We start from the raw sequence: 21,323 nt of genomic DNA, 5'->3' as shown, positions 1-21,323 counted from the left end.
CAAATTAGGATCTCTCCAAACTGTCTTCATCAAAAGTCGGCATTTTATTCACAAATTTCTTACTTTTCCAGCATAGTATTTTTAATTCAAAATTACCGAGGAAACATTCTTCTAGAATAGCATTTCTATACATTGCTTTATAAAATGTCAATTAATTCAAGTCTACTTGAATCACTGTGAGGCAGTGAAGTATTACAGTTGAGAATGCAGGATCTGGAACTAGACTATCTGGATCTAAACTCATGGCTCTGCTACTTATTAGCTGTGTGACCTTGGGCACACAATGTTTCTCTGCCTTAGTTTCCTCATCTGTAAAATATAGAGATAAATAGCTAAATCACAGGGTGGTTATGAGGATGAATTAGTACAGTTAAAGCTCTGAGAAGAGTGCCTAGCATATTATAATATGCCCTCGAAAATTATTTTATATAATAAAATTATGTTATTTTATATAATAATAGTAGCTAACACTTATTACTTTAAAGCACTTCACTACAGAAAAAGGGAAGTGCTGCAAAGAAAGGTAAAAGGAGAATCAGAACAAAGAATGTCACAGAAGCCAAAGGAAAAAAATATAATGATGCAGTTGTTAACAAAGGAATAAAAAAAAAAGATTAGATGAATATTTATGGATACTATGTTTTAGTGTGTATAGAAATATATATATTTGATGATGTCTAATGAAGCCAAACATTTGTTTTAAGAAAGACAGCATGTGAGTTAGTTCAACAAAAGCTAGACTGACTAGTGCTAAGACTAATATTAAATAAACACAAATGAAGAGGTAGATATTAAATTACTGGTGATACACACCAGAAATTCTGTTCCTAGGTTTTCTTGGATAATCGTTTAAAGCTCTACCCATTCTTCCATAGGAATAAGTTATAAATTAGTAGGGTATTGTAGACCATCCAGTCCAATGCTTGACTCCCCAAGAGCCATGCTACACGACATCAGACTGCATACACAGGACAGATCAAGGAGCGCTGCTCCCTCACAGTTCTGCCAAGCAGTCATCTAAATCAGGCGCACACCTGTGGCGACAGGGCACTCACTATTCTACAGCAAGCCGATTCTTTCAATTTTGCAAATCTGACTGCTTGATAGTTCTTCCCAGCTGACTGAAAAATATGCCTCTCTGCTTAGTTCTTCCAAGGAAAAATCCTTTAAATCTTTATTGTTATTTATGATCTCCCATCCTTTCAAAACACTTCCTCAGAAGACTAAAGTATCCTTAGTTCCTTCACTTGCTACATGTGTATGTAACACCTTCAAATGACCCACTACTCTCTCAGTAATTCTCTTCTGTATACCTTCCAATTTGTGTATGCTACTCGTAAAATGTGACACCCAAAATGGAATGCAAAAGGTAGGGTTATTCACCTAAGGACAGACACAGATACAATTTTGTGAGTTAATGAAGCAATGGAGGCACAGATGTTAAAAGCAATGGAAATAATGTTGCAGAGGCATAATAAAATGCAAAACTGTATTTTAAATTTGCCCATCTTTACATTTAAAAATTTCAAGAGCGTATTAGATTTTAAAATTCCAAAAAAAATCCCTGTACATTTTACAGTCAGTTTTGGTATTAGTTTTATCTACATGCATAGTTGTGAGAGAAAGAAATCCCTATTACTTACTGTTGCTATGCAAAATGTATTAAAAAAAATCAGTGAAGAATGATTCGAAGGGCAGGGCCAGAACTAAAAAAAAAGTAACAAAAATCAAAAGTAAATGTGCTTTCAAATAAATCATAATGCTGAACTGGGGGACAAGAAAATCATAAGTCAGCGAGCATGAAAACTTACGTAATTGAAAACATGCCTCACTTGGTCTGAAAACTGCTTCGTAAACTGTCTTAACACATGTAGTGAAATCATTAACTTGTCAAACAGCACAAAAGAATAAAATATACTAAAAAAACTATAGCTCTTATAGTCTTGAATCTAACAAATTATCTTCCTTTCTGGAGTCTCAAAAAGAAAAAGAGTAATACCTATTCTACTCCATGAGTATTTTAAAGATCAAATGAAAGAATATATAGAAAGTTAAAAGAGAATATATTGGGTTGGCCAAAAAGTTCGTTCGAGTTCTCCCATAACATCTTACGGAAAAACCCAAACGAACTTTTTGGCCAACCCAACATATGGAAGCACATTGGAAGCTATAAAGCACTATATATTGTCAGGTATTAAAATAGCCTGGCATTTATGCATTAATCGTTCTACAATATTAATAACAGAAATTTAAGTTTTAGGTGTTTTGTACAGGGTACATGGAATGACCTTCAGTGTCTCTGAATTCTTTGAGTTTCTTCAGGTCAATTACTATCATATAATCGCTAATTCTACAATATTTAGTTTTATCATAGCTCACACAAAAATTCAACATTTTCACTGCTGAAACACTAATTCTACCTTTGTCATTCTAAATTATTTCCTTGAGATATTAGTTTCAAGAACAGTTTCATACATGATGTTGTGGCTAGAATGAAAATATTTCTCATAATACAGCCAATACACATCATTATTCATATACTGAAGGTCCTGTGTTAGGGAAGAAAAAGGACACTTGAAATCAGATACATGATCTAAGTATATACTTTATCCTTTAGCTAACCAAATGTTCATTTCAATGGATAGCAGTATTTATTTATAAATACTGCATTAGCTAGTAAGTCAAGAAATGGTTATTCTGAATCAAAAATTACTATAATGCAGCTATATGAAAATGGCTCCATCCAAATGTTTTTGTGCAACAATAATCTCTATCCTTACTCCACATTCCCAACTCACCTCAATTATAAAAAATGCCCACTATATTCATTAGTTAATATTTGCATTTTTAAAGCTGATCTGTATTACTCTTTAAATCTGAGACAAGTTATTATTTTAAACTTATAGATTTGAATTAAGATTTCAGTCCTGCCCCAACAAGTCTCTAACATAAGAGGTTTAAGAGGTTTGCAATAATAAAAACAATGTGTGTGCCTGACACTTAAAGGTCTGTGTGTGTATCCTGTCTACTAAATCAATAAATTAAGTCAATGTGCTTATAAAATCCTAAAATATTGTGATTATGTATTGGGTTGGCCAAAAAGTTCGTTCTTATGGGAAAACCCGAATGAACTTTTTGGCCAACCCAATACATATACATGACAAAAATGAGCCCTTCATATTATTTTTGGTTGAATTTAATATACGTGTGTGATTTAGTAAGTAAATTTATTACATCCAGCTGAATAAATGAATGATACATGCACAATGAAATAGTTTCAAACATTTGGTATTCCATAGATCATGAAAATACCAAAGAAAAACTGCAATTAGGAAAGTTTGTAATTTGAGTATAAACAGCAAAATATTTTTTTAAACACTTTAAGTTTTACCACACTTTAATTTATTACCTTGGTTTGTTTGGGGCAAGCTGTCGACTTGGCCGCCTAATAGACTGGTTTTGTTGTATTTTCATTGAAGTTCTAGGAGATGACCGTGCAAAAGGGTCTGGAGCTGGAGGCTTTTTAGGTATCTTTTTCACTAACCGACTAACCCACTTCTGCTGCTCTTCTGTAGAATTTGCTAATAACAATAGATTCTTTGCCGATGAAATATCATAATACACTATAAAGAAATATTTGAAAAAGATTAATATGTTTAAAATGATCTGAACATAAATAATATTGATGGAGCAAGTAATTTACTATTTACCTTTGCAAGGTGCTATAATTTCCTCCTTTTTATCCATGTGATCTTTATGACACTTAATGTGACAGCGACGGCACTCTAAAGCAGGAGGAGGTTTAAACATATGCCACAATGGCTTCATACATGCCTCACAATTGGTTGGGAAATGATACAGAGTAGGAATAAATTCATGTCCCTTGTGGCAAATATAATTTGATTTTTCTCCCACCGGCTCCACTGGAAATTCTTGTTCCTTCTTACTTTCCCCTTCATTGGCATACAGGATCTATAAACACCAAAAAGAACAATGAATGATCTTCAAACATAGGTTCTTTTTTATGTAATAATGATTTTATCATTTGTAAATAAAATTAGCCTAAACTATTCAATGAGAAGAAAATGCATTTGATGTTCTAATGTTAGTAGGTTCAAATCAAGAGCTCAGATGAGAAAAGTCAGTAGCCAGTCACTTTGGTTCACATTTCAAAAGAATCAATCCTGTTCAAATGATGCCTCCTTATTTTCTCCATGTCATCTTCCTATGTTTCAGCAATTTTATCAGAATAGGCTAGCAAAAGGTAAATCTGCACTTGATTAGTGTTAGAAAGTTTTTCTGGGAGGGAATGTTCAAAACACCTGAAGAGATGTGGCAATTATATGAATTGAGGCTCTGTGATTCTCAAAATAGACAACTTGGTGATAACTGCAAATATAGCTTTAATTGAAAAGATTTGTATTTGGAGAGTTGAGGAAGAAAGGAAAAGAGGAAAGGATGTATAATATACTCCAAATAAACATTCTAAGCATTCAGAAAGTAAGCAGCCAACTTTCCCACAGTACACCAAGCACAACGGCTTTTACACAGAAGGAACTTGGTAATTGTTGGTTTGACTAATTTTAAAATGGAAGTAATAAAGGGGAGAATTTGTCTTCACCTTAAACTGGAAGTACAAGGGCTCCTGGGGGCAAAATTTAACTTCACAAGCAACTTTTTTAACTTTCTAGAGAGCTGAGCATAAAACTAAAAACAGGAGAACATTCATGCTCAAAAAATATCATAACCAACCTTGAACAAAAGGATATAGCAAAGGCTGGAAATGTGATATAAACACACTACAGAGTTTAACAAGTAAAATGGAGAGAAGAATTAAGATGTATCTAAATAGCATAAGCATGAAAGTCACAAAGGAACAAACCACCTTTAAATGGGACTAAAATTGAAAGATAATCTGAAAAAGCCCCAAGAATAAAGAAATTTGTTATATCATGTCATGCTGAGAATGTATAAAGGTGAAAAAACAAAACAAACAAACCACAAAATAAAACGGTTTACCTGGAATATCCTTGGAATTTCTTTAGCATCTGCTCTATATACATCTGTCTGTGTAACTGGTCGGACATGAAATAACTTACTATAAAAGATTTTTAATAAAGGAGTTAAGTATTACCAAAGGATCAAATTATTTTAGTTATCCTATACTTATGTCAGAAATTAAAACTGACTACTTTGACCCTTGTTAGAAGGTCAGAGAATATCCTGCTCTATAAATTCAATCACTCCTTGCATTTTGAGAAATTTCCAGTAAGTCAGAAATTTTCTAATTAGTTTCAGAAAACAACATATTAAAGACCCATGAAATAAAGATGTTTTAGCCAACTCTATATCCCAGACTTTCATCTGTATGAAGCAAAATAAGAAAATGTAACAGTATGCTAGCAGCTATACTATATGACTATATACATTGTACTATATGACTAATAAATTACACTAACTTGATGAAAAGGTCACGTTACTCTTAAACTTTAAAAGATAAAGTTCCTAAATATTCTAATAAAAATACTTACTCTATATCTAAAACCATGTAAGGATTAGATTGTTCTTTATCCTGTTCACTGTCATAGAAAAGGATCTTCTTACTACTTACAATCACATACTGTTAAAAAGAAAGAGGAAAGGAATTAATGATTAAAGTTAATATATCTTATTTATTTTTCTTTGAAAATAAATTCTAAATTAGCAATAAAAATCATAGAAAATATAAATTAAATATCTAAAAAGTTATCTTAATGTATCCTTAAAAAAGTCTTCCTCAAAATAACAATAAATTTGTTTGTATACACTTTAAACAAGCAAATTGGGGGGCCGGGGGGGGAATAAATTCAAATATTTTTTGGACTGATTTCGCTTCAAGATCCAATAGCATAAGTAACCTTATTGCTATGGTTTGGATGTTTATATTCCCCCAAATTCATATGTTAAATCCTAACACCTAATGGGATGGTATTAGGAAGAGGGGTCTTTGGAAGTTGATTAGGTCATGACACCAGAGCCCTCATGAATGGGATTAGTGCTGTTATAAAAGGGGTTCCAGAGAAATTCCTACACCTTCCACCATGAGGACAGAGCAAAAAGTCTGTAGCCTGGAAGAGGACCTTCACCAGAACCCAGCCATGCTGGCTGGCACCTTGATCTGAACTTCCAGCCTTCAGAACCATGAGAAATTAATTTCTGTTGTTGACAAGCTACTCAGTCTGTGGCATTTTTTTATAGCAGCCTAAGGCTAATAAGACACTTATCAAAAATGAACATAATATCGATAATCATAGTACCAGAGGAAAAGAAACAAATGGGACTTTCTGTCATATCCAGAGTTGTTTTCCCACTGAAACAACAAAAGCACCAAGGTCAACAGGCTTCTATTTTCCTGACACCAAAAACTATTTTATTATTAACAACATGGTAGTGATGAAAAGGTTTTTTTCATCACTACATAAAGTATCTTACGTACATAAGATACATAAAATTATATTATTCCAAATCAGAAAGTGCAAACAAGTTTTATGTGTCTAAAAGTTCTAGTTATATATATCTTACAACTACAAAAGTGAAATGGCTGTAGCTAAACTAAAAGCAAAACAAAAGAACCATTTTCAAATACCTTTTTAACCCATCCAAACTTCTTAGTGTTGTTTCGCACAGGCAATGAAAGCCATCCTTCTAGTCTTGATTCTATAAATAAGCACAAGATATGAGAATAAATACAAGTCTCTTAAGAAAATGAGGAATTTAATAAACTTTTAATATGAAAGTCACAAATCAAATATGCCGTTCAGAATTTATCATTATACATCATCTAAAATATAATAATAATGCAGGATCAGTATAAGCAAGTTATATAATGCAAAACAAAATCCAGGTTATATCACACTGGAAATACATATCCTGTAGTTTATAACGTCAAATGCCCTGTTAATTAAATTCATGCATTTGCAAAGTTCCGCAGAAAAGTTGCAAAAAAGAAAAGCAGCTCTCTATTCTCACCAGTACACCTGTATTAGAATCCTCTATTTTTCCTTTGGAAGAAGGCCTAATTACAGGTATAGTGCACATCTTCTTTGAAGAGAAAACATTTTAAGTGAGTAATTACGTGTTCAGAGAAAATGGACTTTTAGAATGGCTATAATAAAATGAAATAAAATTGTGTAAATTACAGATCAAATATGGCTCATAAGCAGCAATAAACCAAAAGATTCCTAAATTCCAAAATATTAAAATCAATAAGGTTCTAGTTCAACCAAGGAAACTCTTTGAACCCTTAGAATTTGTTCTAATGGTATTTGATCAGTTTATTATTTTAGTGAAATAAATAAGTGAAATAAGCATTTTTGGAGGTTATGCTAATAATAAAAGTGCCTATCACTTAACATCTAATATGTGTCTGAACTGTGCTAGACACTATATATAAATCTTCTTTAACCCTCACAACAACCCCACAGAAGGTCACATGGGGACACGTCTCTGATTCCAAGGCTTATACTCTCTCTATCACATCAATAACCTTCCAGACTCCATGAACAGAAATGCTGTCATTATAAACAGCCATATTCTCAACTGTCTGGACATGGTCCTATGCCAATTCAAGGGACTAATCAGATGACCTCTAACAATATCGTTAAGACTGAAATCATTTTATTGCTGAGATCTGAAACAACTTCAGTATAATCACCTATGATTTATACTGATATATACCTGGGAAATGTGACGACAATGTAAATAAATATAGCTAGTTTACTTTGAATTCAACTAATAGATTAAATTTTACTTTACATTCAACTGCTTATACACAAGTTTCCTGTGGCATTTACTTTAAACGTTTTTTGTACTCACACTAACTTTGTGTTAAACATAACAGTTTATGGGTTTTCCATCTGGTTTCTTCACTTAAACTATAAATCTTTTCAGCACAAGGATCAGGTCAAATTGTCTTATGCTTTTTTTAAGGCCCAGCACAATGATGATGCAAGGAAAACCTAAACACATCCTCTAAAACAGTCTACACGTGCTTTTTCTGTACTGTCATTCTTGATATGAAACTTCAGAAAGAATTTCTTCTTGGTTAAAAATGGAAGAAACAGACAGTGAAACCGTATGTTCTTAAATGATATAAAGTACTGCTCCATTTCTTGTAAGCTGAAAAAATAAATCTATCAATTGTAATAGCAATGCCATGTGAAAATACTTAAAAAAACAAATTCTTTGTTCATGCAGCAGTTTCTTTTTAACTGAGACTTGTTAACTGAGCAACTTGTTAGAGTTAGTGAATATTAGTTAATGTTACAACAATTTTTCAAAAGGACTAAAATTATGGGTAGTGGAAAAAAAAACCCAGAGGCGAAAGACTTTCAGGATATCACCTGTACCATTAGGTTCCGATGAAATAGGTAAGTAAGGCACAGATTCTTCTTCTGAGTCAGAATCAGAGTCAAGAAGCATATGAGAACTGGAAGGCTTAGTGGCAATATTGAGAGAAGTAGAGGAACGTTGGTAGGTGAATGACATGGATTCCATAGTGTGTGACTGAGTGATATGAACTGAACACCCAACATAAAAGGAAGTAAGAATGCAGAAAGAAGTTAAGAAAAAATAAAATGAAAGCTTTAAAAGAGAGCTATGTACAATATATAAAGAGTTAATTTAAATAACTAAATATGTGAAATTTACAATTGTATTTTTTAATAAAAAATTTTGTGAAAAATAAATAAATAAAATAATTTAAATTGTCATTGGAACCTCCACTCTAAGGAGTAGGTTTTCCCTTAAAGAAATGACAAATATTTTTCCTCAAGAGCAAAGTCAGTCAATGTCTTAAAACAATCAATTGATTTAATTTAAGACAAAAGTAAACATAAGGACTGGAAACAAATCTGTACCTGGAAACCCATCATCTGCTTCAGCATCCCCTGGTCCACTGCCTATACTGGAACTATCCAGACCAATATGCAAGGCCTGGAGCTGGGACCGCAACTGCTCAATGTCACTGTCTTTACTGTCCAGTGTCATCTGTAGTTCAATTCGAATCTGACTCTCTTCAGCTATTTGCTACAAGAAATTAAATTATGTTAAATTAACTGGATGTTATACATCTTACAATTTTGCTTCCTAGTTCAATAATACAGTAGTCTCTCCTAGTCCAAGGTTTCACTTTCTGTGGTTTCAGTTATCCAAGGTCGACTGCAGTCTGAAAATATTAAATGGAAAATTCCGGAAATAAACAATTCATAAATTTTAAATTACATGCCATTTCTGAGTAGTGTGATGAAATCTCACATTGCTTGGCTCTGCTTGCCTGGGATGTTAATCATCCCTTTGTCCAGCTTATTCACACTGTATATGCTACCCACCCCCTTACAGTATAGGAAAAAATATAATACGTATAGAGTTCAGTACTATCTGTGGTTTCAGGTACCCACTGGGGGTCCTGGAACATATCTCCCTTGCATAAGGGGTGACTACTGTAATTATTAATAGAAATGCTCCATAAGCTATAAAATATATAGACATGAAAATAATTCTACTTCTTAAAAAGACGTCTTCAAAAAGTATTCTTACAGCCTGCATTTCATTCAGTTCTTTCTGATACTTGATCATCTGCTGAGTCAGTTTTTCACGTTCAGATTTAAGCTCCATATGTAGCTTTCTATTCTCCTTTTCTTTTCTCCGCACATCTGTGTCACTACCACGCTTGACAGGTTCTTTCCGATTCATGATCTCGGCCAACTTATTCACAGCCTTAAAAACATAAAGATAAGTATGTAAATAAATAAAATAAATGATGCTGATGATTTCTTGGTCATTCACCAACAGCAAGTTACAAAACCTTCCCTACACACAGGGCCACAAAGAAACACTTTCTATATTTAAAAATACACCCTCTTCATGACTCGTCATCCTTTTCCAACCAATACTCTATTATTTTTTCACTCTCATATTTTCTGAGAACTGTAATTTTAAATGTTTATAGGTTCACTCTAATGTCACCTTCTACCACTTTGGGTTTTTAGTTCCAAGAGAGACTTTTACGAGGCAGATCTTCTTTTATCCTAGAAGAGAGTTTTGCACTGGCATCACACTAAAATACAACATGTGTCCAACCACAGAGCAGAGCATCTTGGACCCCACAAGTATTCATGCTGTATATACAATCATGAGAGCTGAGAAAAGAATAGTTAATAATCATGGTGTCTTTTCAGAGTGACCCTTTTTTAGGCTGTCAGCAAATGGTCATTCTCTACCGTTTCTTAAAAGCAGAAAAATTTATCAGATTACAATAAAAAATTAGGATGGATTGTGATTCCATATGGAAAAATTAAGAAAAACTTTAATAAACACTGAACTCAACAATGTTAATCAAATCTAGCTTCTCCCAACCTGGTAAAAATCACATAATCCTGACTGTTCACAAATACTGATACAAGCAATGACTGCTACAGCCAATCTGTAATGTTAGAAGTAAAATGTAAAAAAGGTAAACTAAGAAAAATTTCAAAATCATATTTAGAGCATATTATACACACTTGAGTTTTGAGTGTTCTCTCTGTTAACAGTTGCTTCTCAAACTGTGCTTTAATAGCTGCAGCACTTATCTCTTCATCCTTCAACCGTGAAAGTTCTGAAACAGAAAAATGTAAAAATTATACTGATAATTCAGCAACTGACAAGCATTAGGCATATTGAAAATAAACATTGTTCTTATTAGTACATACGCTCTTGGGCATCTTTCCATTTATTATTTAATTCTTCTTTCTCATTTGCAAGATTGGCAACATCACTAGTCAGTGTCCTATTAGTTTCTTCGAGCTAAGAAATGAAAGTAGAACAAAAATCATATCCTAATTTACAAAATGTTAAGTGTTAAAGCAGTACTTCAAAATGAAAATATCCTAGAATGTTGCTAAAACTCTTGTTTTTCTAAGTACATCTATCTCTACACTTCTTGCCTTTGTCCTACCTTACCAAACTTCACCCTTGATGAAAATTTGCTAACCACACCGACTTCATATGCACCCCAGGAAGCCAAAAAATTGCCCTCTTTCAAAAATCCTTAGCAGTATTTTAAATGAAGAACAATTTAGTAAACTAAAAAAAGCAAATACTATAACAAAGCTCTGCATTCCATCATGCAGAATAAATTTTAAAACCATAATTTAATTTCTTACCAAACATTGCTTTAAAACAGAAAATAAAATTTTACTAAAGAAGTTGACATTCTTTGGTATTCACTTCAAATCCTATTCCTCTTCTTCCTTCCTGAAGGATATTTTATTGTGAATTATATGTTCATCCTTCCCAACCATGACTGTATACTTTTATTACATATACGTGAAATAATATAATGCGGTTTTATGTGATTCTAAACTGTCCATACATAGCATCATACTGCATTTATTTTTCTGTAACTGCTTTCACTCAACATTATATTAAGATTTAAACTGTTGATATATATAAAGACGTACTTAATTCATTTTAACTGATATAGTAGTTCTGTCTTCTACCACGTTTCATTTATCCATTCATTCATCTATTAAAATAACATATGAATTTTTTGCTATTACAAACATCTATGCTGCTAGGAGTATTGTGTCCGAATTTCTCTCGCACATTTATCTTATTATGGACTTTCTCTGGATTGTATGAGTAAACATCTGCTCATATTTCTAGGTTTTCTCTTTTGGCCAATTTTTCCTTTGGATTATTTAACTTTTTCGTATTGAATTGTGGGAGTTCCACTTATATTCTAGATACTAATCCCTTGTTCAATAAATACATTACAAATATCTTTTCCCTGTCATTTATTTGCTATCTTCTGGTGTAAGTAAATTTTGTATTCCATTCTAATATTTAAAAATTATTATTTTTCATAGTTAAAGTTCTTAAGATAGCTAGAATTTACCACTGTATATGGTAAATGATAACAAGAAACTAATTTTATTCCTTTCCACATAAAAATATAGTTATTCCAAAACCATTTATTAAATCTGTATCCTTTCCCATTGATTTGTATACTGCCACTGATACCGTATGCCAAGCTCCTGTATGTGTATGATGAATCTATTTCTGGCCCCCCTACTCATTTCCACTGAACAGGATTAAATATCCCTGTTCTAGTGCCAAACTTTTAAATAACTGTAGCATTTTAATAGGTCTGGATAATTGATAAGGCAAACTCAACTACTTGATATTTTACTTCTATTTGAAATTTTTCTTGCAATTTTTTCAACCTACATATGACTATCTTCATGATTAAACTGCATGATTAGTTTTAAGGTTCTTTTAAACTAAGACTGGTTTAACAAGGGAAAAAAAACTGTTTTCTTTTTGGTATTTCCCTTTCACTTTAGTCCTTTAACTCTGAATTTACCAACAGGTGAAGCCATTGGAAGTAGTTTTCTTTTGAGCCTCTCTCTGCCAAACACTGAGAAGCTGATGGTTCACTAGGTCAAATATTTTGCAGCCAGCATATACACTTTTTCATTTTAGATCTATGTTACTTTCTTAGTATTTCTAAGGAAGACTTATGATACAGTAATTTAATTAGAACCAAAAAAGAACCAAGCATTTTACTTACAGACGCAATTGTAGCATCTTTTTCAGTGAGTTCCTGTTTGTGTCTAGCCATCATCTCTTTGATCTCCAGCTCTTTCATGATTTTCTCTTTTTCCAAATCAGAATATTGTTCTTCAGCAATTGAGCGAGCCAGTTGCTCAGAATCTGCTTTGGTTAAGGTAATCTCCAGTTGAGCAGCCAAGGAGTCCCTACATTTTAGAGGGATAAAATTTTAATGTTCAATTTTTTACTACAAAGTCAAATTTTTGTCTAATTCACTTCATCAACAAAGTTTTATTTGGAGTATAGCAGGCACTGTTCTAGGAGTGGGGTTCATGGCTATGAACAAAAGAGACAAGGATCTTTTCCTTACCTTTCATCCTGTAATTCCTGTTTCTTCTGCTGTAATTCTTTACAAAGTTTGGTCTTTTCTTCACATTCTTCTTTAAGTTCCCTAACCTGTGTTTTATAGAGGGTCTAAATAGCAAAATATAATAGAAATATGTATCATCATCATCATGAATATTATTTCTATATTCAAAAGCTATCCAGACAAAAAGTCCAGTTGAGCACATACAAATATGCTCATAAAACAGTAATGTTGAGCCCATGAGCAAATTAATAGTTTAAAGAGCTTTTCTATTTTCTGGTAATCAACCAATTAACTGATAAAAGTTCAGCTAATAATTTAGAAGCGTGATTTTCAACTGGATATCACAGTGAGATTTCTCATTAAATGACACAGATTGATAGGATGAAGAGGCAAAAAAAAAAATTACTAATTTAGACAAGAAAATTTTGTTGGCTTAAAATCAGTGAAACAGAGGTGACAGTTACTACTTCATATTTTAAAACTGATCTCAAAAAAGTACAAATGTTAAAATGACAATTTTCTTTCTTTCATTATGAAAATATATTCTTCCTCAAAAATCAATGCTTTTATTAATCAACTTCATAGGGTATGAATATGTGCTTAGAACCATGTTTTTAGCAATGACAATGGATTTCTGTTAAACTATCTACAGTCTCTTGCCCAGGTGTTCCTTTTGTATGTGTGTGGTACAAAACATTCATACAAAATTCTGTCTGGGGTTTGCTATCAGAATCTATTCTAAAGACAAGATCAGTCTCCTGGTTTTGCAGCAAAAAATTTTTTACAAATTCTACAAATACAAGAATTTTCAAAGTAACACATCTGGAACTTACTGAGAAATACTGCTCTGCCTCAAGCTGATCTTGGAGCTCTTTCATTTGCCCATCTGCATCTTGACGTTCTCTGTGGGGACATTGAATCAAAGGTTTAAATAAGTTAGACACATATTATGCCAGCAACTCTTAAAATGTGGTCTAGGAAACCCGTGGGAGTACTGAGACCCTTTCAGAGAATTCATGAGGTAAAATTATTTTCATAATACTAAGAATCATTGCTATTTTTAAAACTTTAATTATCTCAGTGTATATGGGCTTTTCTCGAGGCTGTATGACATATGATGATTTTATCACTCCAACAGCTAATGGAATGTGTGCTTGTATGCTCCTGTGTTTTAAAATTTTCTCAGTTTCAATTTCTAACACAAAAAATAACTTTAGATATAACTCACATGAACAATAACTCTTTGGGATCCTCAAAAATTTTTAAGAGTATAAAGGGATTCTGAGACCAAACAGTGCTATATTAAACCAATAACACTAAATTACATATTCTCAGGCATGCATTTGTCATCAGCCCTTTATGCCAACCAAGTAGCAGAATTAAAAGAGCACCTGAAAATTGATTATCTTAGAATGAGTGAAGAAATGACTGGGAGGGGGCCTGCAAAGAGGTAAAGAGTATAGGTTTTTATATCTAAATGTAAATGGTAACTGCACAGATTTGAACACTTTGTAAAAATTACTGAGTTCTACACTTACCATTTGTTTACTTTTTCTGTACATATTTTAATCTTCAATAAAGAAAAAAATTAAATAAAAAATGAGCCTAACAATGCATTTAAGAGGTTGGGTTGAAATAAGTTAAAGTCTAGGCTTATTAACAAAATATATATATTACAGTTATTCCAAGTCAAAGCTAAGGGGAAAAAAGTAAAGTTGGAGAACAACACAACATATGATACAATTAAAAAAACAAAAAACACAAAATAAAATCTGCAAAAAACTCAACCCTATAAATATGGTATACATGTACAGGTACAGGCACAGAAAAGGGTGTGGAAGGATTTTTCAAATAACAGACTGTTAAGATATATTACCTCTGTAGAGATTAACTATGTCTGCATTCATAAAGGAGACTTTATATTGTTTTCGCTTTATCTTTTAATATAGTTCTGAATATTTTATAGTGAGAAAATATTTTACTACCACTTAGACATTTAAAAAATGTATGTGTACAGCTGGACTTCCCCGGCGGTCCAGTGGTTAAGACTCCACGCTCCCACTGCAGGAGCCATGGGTTTGAGCACTGGTTGGGGAACTAAGATCCCACATGCTGCAGGGCCAAAAAAATAAAATAAAATAAAAATGTAGATAGCAAGAAAAAACTCAGAGATTAAATGATTTAATCACACCATCTTCAATTTAATATTACTTAGGACTTTCATCCTTATTTGCATTTAATATAATTTGGTCACTTTGTTTACTTACTTGGCCCTTCAACTTCTGGGTAAAAAGGAAATTATCACTCAATGTCACTTAATTGTGTAAATTCTCTATTTTATTATTGATGAGTGTATTATTAAAGAATCATGATTTTTATTTCTCTGAGCGGAAAATGTGAAAGATACTAATTAATAACATATGAAAGAACAAGTTTTAAAAATTTAAAATCATCATCACCAGCTAAGCCCGCTTGCAGCAAACCCCAGTGTAATTTTAATATCATGATCTTCTTGAAGAGCTACCATTCATTATATGTAACTTTTAAAGCTCAACATTCATTAGGTATTTAAGAAAAAATATTTTTCAGAAAGTAACCACATAATATGCACATGGTTACAATTAGACAGTACAGACTAGCACAGAAAAAATTCTAAGTCTCCTATCCATATCCATCCATGGGCTAACCCTATTCCCCTAGAGAAAATCACTTTGTTTCATTTCTATGTATTGTTCTTTTGGTGGTTACCGCCACATCTCAGCTTATTTCTTGACATACATTTTAATTATTTACCAATTCCCTGCTGTCAGATGTGAGAATTTAGCTCTTACCATCCCTAGCCTCTCCCCAACCCCAGGCTTTCCTCAAATGCCTAGTGATGAGTAACCAGGAGGCATCAGAAATTTTAATCTCTGGGTACAGGGGAGGGGTTTTCTAAATAGCAAACTTCAGTTTAAAATGAGAGGCTTAGGAAGTCAGTCATAAACAGGAAGACCACTAAATGCCAGAATGAGAAAGGCTTTTCTCTGAGCTGCTGACCCCATACTAGCTGCTGTAATTACCCACAGAGGGTACGCCCCATTTCTGCAGAGGGAATGCTCTGTAGGAACCCTAGTGGCGGCAATGCCTGACACAGACATTTCTGCAAGGGGTAGTGGCAGAGTATGACCAGCAGGTCGCTCCATTTATAACATCACATCTTACTCCAGCCCTCCAAGGTATTTGCTTTGAATAATGAAACATTTTTCTTCTTCACCTATATCCCACTTCATATATACTCCTGGCTGTTGCTTCTGCTGCTCTACTTCATTAGGCAGAAGGTTTCCACCCACCTGCCACTATCTCATTAACTAAAGTAATTTCCTGTCCTCCAATCCACTGGAATGACATGATGTGGGTTTACACATTAAAAAAATTCCTCTACTAGAGTTTTACTGGAATCTTGGAAGGAAGAAAAGAAGTCTATGTTGGCCACTTTCAAGTGCAAGGCTACACAGCACTTCATATGTAAATTCTCATTGCATATATATATATTTAACTTTGTATTCCAATTATTTATGTACTTGCCTTACCTCTTCCTAAGGAATAACTTCTGATAAAACGCTAGTAAGCTTAAGGGTAGGAAATACATCTGACTCATCTTTGAATCTCCCATAGTGGTTATCAGTGCCTTACACATGATAGATATGCATTCATTCATGCAACACTTACTGACAATGTCTTATGTGCAAGAAATTAATCAAGGGTTGGAGATAGCAAAATATAAGTGTTTTTTTTTGTTTTTTTGTTTTTTGCCATTCAATGAATTTATACTCTGTTAGGTAATTAAGACAGCAGATGTGGGTATCTTTGGCCAGGAGGGGTTAGGAACTGAGGGATTAAGAAACAATAGATCCAAGTGCACTTATGAAGAAAATAATAGGCATATATACTAAGTATCATAAATTAGGTATAAACAAAGAGTAATTAGAACAGGAGAAGAAACACAATCTAGATATTTAACTAGCCTTTGTATTCATGTAAACATTGCTGTTAGAATAAATACTATGGAGAATAGCTGTGCAGTCAAATAGTTTTAAAGACTATGTTCCCTAGAACTGAGGATCCACAGTTTATGCTCTTGACCAAAGCCAGGCAAATGAGTTCCATCTCAGGACTTAGAGATCCAGAAAAGCCAAATCAGGGTCGCTCCACATAAATGAAGCTATAAGACATATCTCTAGAGTTTGTCCTTCTTGAAGGACCAAGTTTTCTGTTAAATAAAAAAATGAGAGAGAAGAATAAAGCTAACACACAAAGGAAAAAGCAAGAACAAAAAAATATTGGACAAAGATGCCTGAATACTGTTCAAGTTTCTAGTTCCAATTTTTAAAAGTTAAAATCTCATGAAGTTTAAGAATCTAGGTTTACCTAGGCAATAGATCAGCAAAAAGAACAAACTCTTTTTGACCATCCTTTCCTAGGAGGTGTCAATATTTGAATATTTGACCATCCTTTCCTAAGTAGTGTCAATCTTGCTGACCTGTCACAGGTATGTAAAAAGCAGGCAATTAGCAAAAGTGATAGGAACAAAGTAATAGTCCTATAGTAGACATACTAGTAACAGTAACAGTTGTAGTAATAATGGTCCCTACCATTTACTGTGTGCTAGATGCTGTAAATAAGTCATTGTTATCCTTTACAACAGTGATCCCCAACCTTTTTGCCACCAGGAACTGGTTTCGTGGAAGACAATTTTTCCACGGACCAGGGTGGGGTGGGGGGATGGTTCAGGCGGTAATGCCAGCGATGGGGGGCGATGGGGGGTGATGGGCAGTGGCAGACAAAGCTTCGCTCACTCGCTCCTGCCGCTCACCTCCTGCTGTGCGGCCCGGTTCCTAACAGGCTGCAGACCGGTACCAGTCCGTGGCCTGGGGGTTGGGGACCCCTGCTTTACAAGATCCCTAACAAGGAAGCTATTACTGCCCCCCTTTTGTAGGTGTGACAAAAGGTTCAGAGAGGTTAAAATATTTTGCCCAAAGTTGATCAGCTAGTAAGTAGTGGAAATGGGATTCACACCTTGATCTGTCTGGCTCCAAAGCTTATTTTCTTTTCACTGTGCCTCCTATCAAATAACTGGAATCCAATATGACCTTTGTCATGATTGGGAAGAACTAATTATACTACTAATGACTGAATGGGGTAAATTTTAACAGTATATTACTGTATACTTTAAAAGTATTTTACCAATGTTTTCTATTTTCTAAGTAAATTAAATATAGCACTAGAGTGTATCCTAAAAACTGATTTAAAAATTTATATGGTGTTTGCTTAACAGTCAAACATTTCCAAGTCCCAGAAACTAAAGAAACAAACAAAAAGCACTTATGCTTGAGGGACAGTCCTGAGGAAAAATACTAAGAGCACGGAGTACAAATACCAGACATTTTCTTCTTCTTCAACACCAACACTCTATATATTATATCATAAGGTGGCAGTAGTAAAAAAACTGTCAGGGAAGCAAATAAAATCTTTTTGAAGGACAACAGTGGCACTTAACACATTACTTAAAACAGAAAGAAAGAGAAAATGTGGTCAAGAAAATAAAAGGGTCAAAAGAAAATCCCGAGATAAATCAAAATTAAGATAATTTACATGTGGATAGTTGTGCATATTAATAAATTTTGTCTCAAACAATTAACTTACTTTCGAAGTTCAGCATTCTGTTTTTCCAAGCTCATTTTCATTTCTAGGAGATGATTATTCTCTTGTTTCAACTGCTTTTCTGACATTTTTAGTGTGTTAACTTGCTGTGTTTGCATCTTCAAGTCATTTTGTGTAAGGCAGCGCTTCTGAGTTTCCTGCTCTATTTTTAATGTCAAGTTTCTAACCTAAAAAATAGTGTTATTGGTATGTAAGTAAATTATTTTGACTTTCTTATCAATGAAGCTGGCAGTAAATATGATGATGTAAAATAGATTTTTCCCCTTAAACAGTTAATTCACTTCAAAATAAAATATTTCTTGGATTTTCCATAATGACATATTTTCAAAATAAAATGTGGTCTTTAAAAAAGTTTTAATCATGATTCATTTAGTATATCATCCAAATTCGGTAAAATTGAAAGATTATGGAATATTATTTTACAAGAAAAAATTTTAAATTATAAAACCATCACTGAACCTTTATAAATAAACCTAGTTTACTATTAATTCATTAAATCGTTTACTATTATTTATTAGTAAACTTCACACTTACATCCTCATTTAGCACATCTTTCTGTTTGAGGAGTTCGTTTATTTTCTGCTGTGACTGTTTGAGGTCACAGTCCAATATAGAGCATCTTTTCTCAGCCTCCAGCAACAAGTTCTCTACTTTCTGTTTTAAAGTTCTTTCCTCCAAGAGCTTTTTCTCCATTTCTATTGCCAGAAAAATGGACATAATCATGAATCAAACAAAAGGAGCATAACAAACACATGACACAGTGCTAATAAAAATTACAGTAAATGATGCTGCCTTAATAATTTTTTAAATTTCCAATTTAATATTTTCATCTCTCCTCTTAATATAATTGAATGTCAACAATTTCATGCTTGAAAATCAGGTGTTTCATTTGCAGGGTATAAAATTCTACCACACTCCACAATATTACATCCATTTTAATGAAAGCAAAATAATTCTGCCTTTACTTAATGTTTCTAAAAGACATGTACATCTTTTTAAATAAAGATTTAGTTTTCTGCTACTCTGTGCTTCTCAGTGTTACTCTTCTTGCCTAAAAACATTAAGCAAGATCCTAATCATTATAGAGGTAGATGCTATGACCTCAATGGCTCTTTCTATATTAGCATATTACTATGCAGAAGATGAAAATTATGTTTTAGGGAGTTGGCAGAGGACAGGACTCTAGAACCAAACTTCCTGAGTTTAAATCCTGGTTCTGACACTTCCTAATTATTTGACTAGCCAACTTAATTAACCTCTCTGAGGCTCAGTTTCCTTATCTCTAGAATGGTGACAATAGCACCTACACCCATAGGGATTTTGCAAAGATTTTGCATTAGCACACGTGTAGTACTTAAATGCTGTCTGGCCCATGGCAAGCACTTGATAAGTGCTCACACAGGAGAATTTTCAATGACCTAAGAAAATGTTCACAATATTTTTTAAAAGGAAAAAAAACAAAACAGTAGAGAAAATTGAGAAAATATACAAAATATCATCCTGATTTAGTAGCATTCTGGTTAATCTTTACTTTTTATTTTCCTCTATTTTCTAAATGATTTGCAACAAACTTTTAATTTGTTTTATTAATCAGAAAAGACTTCTAAAGACATTTTTTCAGTCTCAAAGCGAAGAGCAGACAAAGTTTATGTCTAATCAAGTGATTTCATAGTAACTGCAAGTTATTACATGTAAAGGATTACTGATGTACTGATTAGAAAATCTGTTCAAATTCAATAGAGTCTTCTGCTCCTTCATACCTAATGTTCAATCTCTAATTATCATTTATTACAGAGTTATATTGGGTAAAAATTAAACCTTATGAATTTTCAGTTTTTAATGAACTGTCTTCAAAAGTGTAGAAAAATGAAACCATTTTTCACATACTACTAAAAATAGCTAGCATTTCTAAGCACTTTTCAGGTATCATTATACTTGGTTTTCACAACAACCTAATACAGTAATTGTCCCTTTACAGGAAACAAGGCACAAAAAGGATAAGTAACTAGAGAAAGTCACATAACTAGTAATTCATTGCTAAGCCATATTCTTAAACAAAGAATGCAATGCAATGACATGCATTGGAAAAGACCAAAGGCTTTATACCAGATATACCATCTATAAAATTTAAGTTTTGTGTATTCACACAAAATATGAAAGTCATCTGTACCTTATGTTACAGCTGTAAAAAGGAATTTTAAAAAATGAGTTACATGCTAAATTGGTTTATTTTCAACACTTCAGAGAATAATCTATAAACAAATGTACTCATTTTAAAAACTAATCACCCTAATATGGGCACAGAGAATAGAAAGAGGCATGAGTGAACTCACTGAGGTGAGGAAAATAAAGATTCTGTATCTTGTTTTGGGTAGTGATTATATGTATGTATTACAAATGTGAAAAATGTTTGCATTTTATTGCATCTAAATTATGACCTCAAAAGAAATTCAACTTTGTCTTTTTAGGCCATGGACAGGGAAACATGGTGCACTAACTTTCTTGTTAGATATTTCTAAATAAAGCACTCATTTCATTTTATATCATCTAGAATCAATGCCTTAAACCAAACTGTTTAAAAAAAAAATCTCCAATTTTAATTACATTCAATAATTTAAAGGCTATTTTTTGCTAAGTTATTAATAAATGTTATGCTTTAATATGAAGTGAAATTTCT

General features: G+C 33.0%; 1 protein-coding gene across 1 annotated transcript in view; it reads right to left on the bottom strand.

Annotated features, from left to right (window-relative positions):
* ROCK2 (Rho associated coiled-coil containing protein kinase 2) overlaps positions 1 to 21,323 on the bottom strand; it is a 137,284-nt gene that overhangs the window by 10,185 nt on the left and 105,776 nt on the right. The window contains exons 19-32 of the mRNA XM_067703687.1: positions 19,181 to 19,341; positions 18,629 to 18,813; positions 13,777 to 13,846; positions 12,944 to 13,047; positions 12,593 to 12,779; positions 10,731 to 10,824; positions 10,542 to 10,636; positions 9,577 to 9,756; positions 8,898 to 9,066; positions 6,626 to 6,696; positions 5,532 to 5,620; positions 5,020 to 5,098; positions 3,711 to 3,972; positions 3,410 to 3,623 (exon numbers count right to left, since the gene is read on the bottom strand). Of these exons, the coding sequence (XP_067559788.1) occupies positions 3,410 to 3,623; positions 3,711 to 3,972; positions 5,020 to 5,098; positions 5,532 to 5,620; positions 6,626 to 6,696; positions 8,898 to 9,066; positions 9,577 to 9,756; positions 10,542 to 10,636; positions 10,731 to 10,824; positions 12,593 to 12,779; positions 12,944 to 13,047; positions 13,777 to 13,846; positions 18,629 to 18,813; positions 19,181 to 19,341 (1,960 nt within the window). The remainder of the gene's footprint in view (positions 1 to 3,409; positions 3,624 to 3,710; positions 3,973 to 5,019; positions 5,099 to 5,531; positions 5,621 to 6,625; positions 6,697 to 8,897; positions 9,067 to 9,576; positions 9,757 to 10,541; positions 10,637 to 10,730; positions 10,825 to 12,592; positions 12,780 to 12,943; positions 13,048 to 13,776; positions 13,847 to 18,628; positions 18,814 to 19,180; positions 19,342 to 21,323) is intronic.

Source organism: Pseudorca crassidens, chromosome 14 (assembly GCF_039906515.1).
Source record: "Pseudorca crassidens isolate mPseCra1 chromosome 14, mPseCra1.hap1, whole genome shotgun sequence".
In the NCBI taxonomy this organism is placed as follows: Eukaryota; Metazoa; Chordata; class Mammalia; order Artiodactyla; family Delphinidae; genus Pseudorca; species Pseudorca crassidens.
Note: the sequence above shows the minus strand (reverse complement) of the source record. Positions and strands in the feature narration are given on the sequence as shown.